The 6,959-nt window shown below is 44.0% G+C and overlaps 1 protein-coding gene across 4 annotated transcripts in view; it reads right to left on the reverse strand.

Moving 5' to 3' along the window:
- Positions 1-6,379, reverse strand: part of NLK (nemo like kinase) — a 125,891-nt gene extending 119,512 nt beyond the window's left edge. Inside the window, exons 1-2 of one of the 4 annotated variants that reach the window (XM_063146699.1) lie at positions 3,895-6,378; positions 3,341-3,784 (exon numbers count right to left, since the gene is read on the reverse strand). In XM_063146699.1, coding sequence (XP_063002769.1) covers positions 3,341-3,765 — 425 coding nt within the window. In that variant the 5' untranslated portion in view covers positions 3,766-3,784; positions 3,895-6,378. Of the gene's footprint in view, positions 1-3,340 lie in introns of all 4 variants that reach the window. The other 3 variants (XM_063146698.1, XM_063146700.1, XM_063146697.1) reach the window with 3 other exon arrangements.
- Between the last annotated feature and the right edge of the window lie 580 nt (positions 6,380-6,959).

Below are 6,959 nucleotides of genomic sequence, written 5' to 3' on the forward strand. Positions count from 1 at the left end.
TCTTTTTTCTTTCTTTATAGAAGCTACAGACATTCCACATGGCTAGGCCACAACTAGGGAAAAAAATATCCAGCATCAAAAGCGTAAAAATGGTATACTTCCATGCACAAGTCAACTTTACAAAATTCTCCAAGTCAGATCTGCAGCAGATCTAATTTAAATGATAAATCTCAATAGAGTTCAGCATAGTCACCTACGCAGTATTTCAATCACAATTATCCACAGGTTTCCAGCAACACATATACACCTTCATCAAGTAGATATAGCCAATGTGTGTGCCTCTGTACAAATGCTCAGTGAAGTAATAGGCAACTTTTATAACTTGCCTAATAGAGTGAAAATGGAAACTCATTTATTTGCAATATCTACATTTGGTTTAAGAAAATCTGCTACATTTGAAAAAAGCAACTCAGACATATTTTATGAGCTTTCAATCCCCTATGGATTACTTCAAAGTTACATCACACATCCTTATGAGAAACATAAAACTTGCTCCAAACCAAGCCTGAGTACAAAGCTCAGTTCTCACTGAGGTGGTAAATTGTGCCTAGCCTTTACCACTTGAATGTAAATGTCAGGGAGAAGGGTTCTAGCATACCCTTTTCCCCAATATGCTACTTTTTATGTGTAGAACTAATGTATTCCAGCATGACAGCCCATCTGATGTAGTAAAGCCTAACACCTTAGTAACAAACCAAGCCTAGAAAATAACTATTTCCCAGCATAGGCTGTATTGAGAAAGTAAGTACCACCAAGTTAACTTGAAACTTAAATGGGGCAGAAGACACCCTACTCTGTTTGAAATATTTAACCAAGGCTGCATCCCCAAGCAAACTAACTAGGAATCTAAAGTCCTATTAAAAATCAGTACTTGAATAAACATGCTTAGGATTGCGCTGTAAATGAATAGCTGTCATTTGTACATGGCTGTATCCACCTTGTTAAAAAATGCTGCTCAATTTGTGACTTAAGAAAACGTTTTACTTTCTGCTGCTGTCATTCTGAACACATCCCTTGCCAGCTATCCTAACATTTTGTCTTGCCAAAACCACCTGCATTAAAAATAATGCAATCATCTCTTTCAACTGATAGAAGCCACAAAATGGTTGGAAAGCCAAAACATAAAGTAATAAGAGTTCCATTGACAACATTTATTAAATAGACTGTAAACTACTGACTGGAAAGAGGATGGGTAGCTGTAAACCTTAATTTAAAATCCTACCCTTAAGTGCAGGAGTGGTACAAGCATAAAAATACATTTGACAAAATGTAATCTGATGCCTGCATCTCCTACCAGTGACTAGTTCATCCAGTCTACCAACTCTATCTTGTGAATAAGTCTAAAATGCAGACTTTATTGCCACGACATCGGGCCTCATCCAGGTACTGTTTTGATTGAGCCGCCCCCTCTCTTTTGGTACCATCTAACCTGATGAAGAGGTCTAGAGAACTTGAAAGCTTGCACACTATTTTCTGGCATTTTGGTTGGCCCAAATAAAGAAACTGTGGGTTGGGGAGGGGGCGTGGAGGTGTTCTCACCGACCAGAACAGCAGCTTTGTTTTTCTATTTGACATCTTGGAAGCATTCACAAATTACAAAACAAAGTGTTCATCTAGGATCCTGGCTCTTCCCAGATTAAATAATGCTTTTATGCTGAAACCTGTTTAAGCAACATATTTGCATGATACTTTCAATTACCAATCTAAGCCCAACTGTGCCTTAGCTGTCAAAACCACTCTACTCCAAAGCATTCTACTCCAAAGCACTCTACTCCAAAGCATTAAATTACAGTACATATTAATCCAGTGATTTATAGCAGATAATAAAATGGTTTTAATTCAGCACAGTGAAAACTACAACATGACAGATGAAGCAAGCAAAGCAATCCTTAAAGGACAAAAGAGAATTTTTGCTGAATCAAGAATAGTTATCCTGGTAGCACCAAAGAATACTATACAATAGGGGATAGCTTTTTATTAGATCAATTTCCTGGACCACTGAAAAGCTCTTACTCATTTTGTGACTCTTACATTCAATGGGCCAAACTATTTGTGCACATTTGGCTTCACATCTCAATGCAGGAAAGCAAATTACAATGTTTGGACTATAAAAGACAAATTGCAAACATATTTTATAGAAGTCTAAATGGATTTTTGGTTAATATTCTGCTTTAAACCCAGTATTTGGGAGACGGAGAAAACAATGGAGAATGACTTCCCTTTTTAAAGCATATAGCCATACTTTAAAAAGGTCAACCAGGGAGTTGTTAAAACAGGTTTTTTTTATACAAGGCTAGTAGGTTTGTGTCATTCATTTGTGACAGGAACATGCCATACCAAAGCAAAATGGAAAAATCCATTTGAGGTGTAAAGTACTGAGATCACTGTTTGAGGAAATACATTATGTGCTATTGCAGAGGAAATGCAGACTCTAAGTCACCTGCCAAAACCAGAGTCCAGAAGAAATTGCTTCCAACTCGAGCCAGCCACTAAATTCAGAAATCACTTCAACTTTTTTCATTTGCAATTAAGACACACATGGGTGAAAATTTATTATAGCCAAAGAATTGAACTTTTGATGTAAAGCCAGGCTGCTAACCTCTAAAGAGATGACAAAAAACACAGAACAGCAGAATGTTTTGAGAGGCTATGAGTATTCTGCATTTGTCTCAAGTTAATGACATCAGACATAATTCAACCCTTTTAGGCTGGAATCCTATACACACTTAGGAGTAAGTCTCAGAATTTAGTGAGACTTACTTCGCAATAGAAATGCAAAGGATTACACTGTTAGTCTGCGGTTACTGAGAAAGTTTGAGTAAGCCAACACAACTTCCTAAAGGACAGGTAGAAAATCAGTGTTCACTTCTTATGAAGTTTCCAGCCACCAAATTGGACAAAAAAGTTTGGAGATAGGTATGCAAAACCCCTAAAGAATTGAAAACAAAGAGCCAAACAACAAATCTAATTCATTAAGGCTGCCAACTGAGAATTTCTAAGTCCACGTTAACATTTCCTCTGGGACTGGCTTGGGAACACAAATGACAGTCTGAATGTAAGTATACTACAAAAGAAATGCCAGCTTTTTGATATCTGCTACATAAATGGCAATGCTTCATTTGTGTTAATTATGCAACACTAAAAACATACGTTAGCTGAAGCCTTCCAGATCACAACACGCTCCTACCATAGCCCTCTTTACAAAACACCTTGCATGCTACTTGTTACAGATCTGCACAGGAACCTGTTGAAAAGTAGCCTGCTAGCACTCCAGCCCAAATGGAAGTAAGACCACAATGCAGCTTGAAAGCCACCAAAGCCACCTGCTCTGTATACTCACCAGACAACACCAAAGGCTCCATATCCAATAGGCCGGTCTGGTTCAATATCCAGTTGCTGTTGTGGGTGATGCGAGTGTTGATGATGGTGCGCTTTAACTGCAGCAGCTGCTGCGGCTTGTACCTGAGCTGGGGCTGCTGCTGCTGGTCCAGGAGCTTGACCTGGGGCCGGTGATGGAAAATATGGCTGCTGCTGCCCTGGGTTTAACATGGCTGCAGCGGCTGCAGCAGCCGCTGCAGCAGCCGCTGCCGAAGAAGCATGCTGCTGTACAGGATGTACCGCGGCTGCAGAGCCTGGGTGCAAGTGGTGCTGAGGATGGTGGTGGTGATGGAGATGAGGAGGGGGGAGGTGAGGAAGGTGGTGATGGTGGTGGTGGTGGTGACCTGCTGCTGCTGCAGATGTACCGCCATTGTAAGCCGCCATCATTTTTGCGCTGGCTGTGGCACTACAAAGAGACATTCAAGATGATGCCCTCTGGTTGGGAAACAACTGGTTCAATCTGTCATTTGGCCACAAAAATGAAGCTTGCTATACCTTCACAAGCAGGTTGCCCACCTTCAAAAACATGGAGCTCAACAGGCCTTTACGTCTTCATCAAGTCGAGAAAAATGGAGGCTTCTGTGTGTACGCGTGAGCATGCAATAAATTCCCTTCCCCCCCAAGATGGCTGGTGTAGTTGGTACTAGAATGCCATCCTTCCGCTGCTGCTTCAGTGCCAGTCTAGAAATTTAAGTCAGTCCCCCTCCCCCCCAGAAAAAGGATGTGAATTCACCCCCCTAGAAAATGTTAGGAGTACTGACAAGCCCAGCCCTTCCATTCCCACATCCTTTTCATTTATCTCTTCAAAATGCGTAAAACCTTTCAAGGCCTACTACAACTCTACTCTCTGTTCTGTGTATACATCCATCCACCTTTAATATTAAAACTGGATGGATATGAGCAACTTCCTCTGGAAGGGAAAGTGGTTGAATAAATCAAGGAACATTAAGTAAGGGGGAAATGTATGTGCCCCAGAATTAATAAGTGAGATGAAAAAAAGGAAGCGAGGGAGGAATGGATGGATGGAAAGGTGTATTAACCAAAATGAAGCAGGGAGGGAGAAGTAAAACAAAACAAACAAAGCTGACAGAAGATACTTTTTAACAAACGTGTAGGAAGTGAGAAGTCAAGCAGCAGAAGTTATCAAGGACAAGGAATACTAAGTTGCAAGGTTTTTTTAGAAGGGAGAAAATAAATAAAGAGGAGTGAATGAGAAATCAGGTGGTGCAGAAAAGAATGGAGAAGTGTTAAGGGGGAAGGAACAAGAAAATCGGGTACTGTGAAAAGAAGAATGAGGTAGGAAAAGGGAATCTGGAAAAGAAGCAATCAGGTAAGCCTAAAAAAAATCAGACAGGTAAGGGAAAAGAACAGAATAAGGAAAGGAAGAAGAAGAGCATGGAGGAGAGAGAGGACTGAAAGAAATTTAATTTAAATATAGGAAAAATAAAAATATGATCAAGCAGCAAGGAAGGAATAAAAGAAGCCAAATACCACAGAAGATGAGAACAACTTTTTTTTAAAAAAGGATGTGAGTAGGGAAATACAAGGAAGATGCAAAAACAGACAAGAATAAGTACAAACAGGAGAAGTAGAATGTGAAAGCTAAGAAAAAGGAAAATTTAAAGAAGAGAAAGCATTAAAAATGTGAGAAGAGGGAAGATAATCTAAGCAGACTATTTCTTCAAGGGAAGAAAAGGCAGACTTTGGGAAGCAAAAGAAGTATAAATGTAGGAAGAGCACTAGAAAGATGAAGGAAGTACGTATGTGTACGCAAAGAAAAAGAGTTTTGGTTTTTTTTAAAGGAGAATGAAATGTCTATGTGTGGGTATATGTAAAAATAGACACTGAATAAAACTAGCTAAATAAAGAATAACTGTGGAGGAAAGAGGGAAACCCCTCAAATGAATAGGTTATAGGGGGGATGAGATTAAGAATGACAGAGTTCCAAAGTGAGAGAATGTAGAAGAAAAGGTGGGTTTTCCTGGAGCAAGAAAAAAGGCAAAGGGTGTTGAGAAGCTAAAGAAAGTGAGCAGAGGAGGAAAAACTGTTATAGTTTATATTTTTAAGAGATAATTGAACAGTTGGGGGAGGAGTGTAAAAGCTAAAAACAAAAAATGAGTGGGAAAGATTGAGAGAAGGAATGAGAAGAAAAAACGGAAGGCGGTAAGAGGTCAGAATAAGAGAATGTGCAAGGTGACAGAAAGGAGAGAGAGAAAGGGGGAATGTGGAAGGCAATAAAGAAAAAGACACTAAGGAAACTGGCGGAAAGGAGAGAGAGAGAAAGAAAAGGGGAATGTGGAAGGAAATAAAGAAAAAGACACTAAGGAAACTGGCGGAAAGGAGAGAGAGAGAGAGAGAAAGGGGGAATGTGGAAGGCAATAAAGAAAAAGACACTAAGGAAACTGGCGGAAAGGAGAGAGAGAGAGAGAGCGAAAGGGGGAATGTGGAAGGCAATAAAGAAAAAGACACTAAGGAAACTGGTAGAAAGGAGAGAGAGCGAAAGGGGGAATGTGGAAGGCAATAAAGAAAAAGACACTAAGGAAACTGGTAGAAAGGAGAGAGAGCGAAAGGGGGAATGTGGAAAGCAATAAAGAAAAAGACACTAAGGAAACTAGAGAGAGAGCGAAAGGGGGAATGTGGAAAGCAATAAAGAAAAAGACACTAAGGAAACTGGCAGAAAGGAGAGAGAGGAAGGGGGAATGCGGAAGGGCAATAAAGAAAAAGAGAGGCTGAGGAAGGTGGCAAAGGAGAAAAGCAAACGTGGTGGAAGGGAGGAGAAGACGGGGACGTGGAAGCGGCAGTGGGGAGGATGAAGCACCCAGGAGAGCGAGTGAGCCTAATGAGTCCCGTCAGCCAAGCCAGCCAGCCGGCCGGCCGGCCACCCCCCGCCTTCTCTAAATCCTGGCTGCCTTCCTGGGTGGGTCTGAGGTGGGCGCCCTCGCCTGCCTGACAGCCTGACCCAGCGCTGGCGGGGAGCGAGGCGAGGCGAGGCGAGCTTGGGGGGGCTTGGCGGCGGCGGGGGGGGGGGGCGGTGAGGAGGAGAGCCGAAGAGACGCGGCGGCGGGTGGAAGCAGCAGCAGTAGCGGCAGCAGCGGCACTCGGGCGCCTTGCCTCCGCCACCGGCTCCGGGCCCCCTCTGTGGAGAAGCCACAGGCGGGATGGAGCGGGCGACGAGGGGTGTGGGGCGGGGGCGGTGTGGGGCGGGGGCGCCTCAGCTGGGTCCTCCCTGAGGGGGGGCGGGAGGGATGAGGGGAGAGGTCGGGTGGGGGGGTCACTCAGGCCCCGCAGCGCCGCTCCACGTCGTCGAAGGCGGAGGTGCCCCCCCCACTCCTCCTCCTCCACCGGCAGCCGTGGCCGCCGCCTCGCCTTCCGCCGTCGTCCCCTCAGGCCGCCGGACCGGCCGCCGCCGCCTCCTTCTTCTCCTCACGGGAGCCCCAGAGCGGAGCGTAGAGCGAAAGAGCGGCCGGAGGCGCGCATGCGCGCTCCCCGGCCTGCCTTCGCTTCGCTCTTTTTTCCCCCCGCCTCCCCAGAGTCAGGCGGCGCGCGCGCCATCGCTGCTCGCGCTCAATCAGGCACACATC

This window comes from Elgaria multicarinata, chromosome 22, assembly GCF_023053635.1.
Source record: "Elgaria multicarinata webbii isolate HBS135686 ecotype San Diego chromosome 22, rElgMul1.1.pri, whole genome shotgun sequence".
NCBI classification, from domain to species: domain Eukaryota; kingdom Metazoa; phylum Chordata; class Lepidosauria; order Squamata; family Anguidae; genus Elgaria; species Elgaria multicarinata.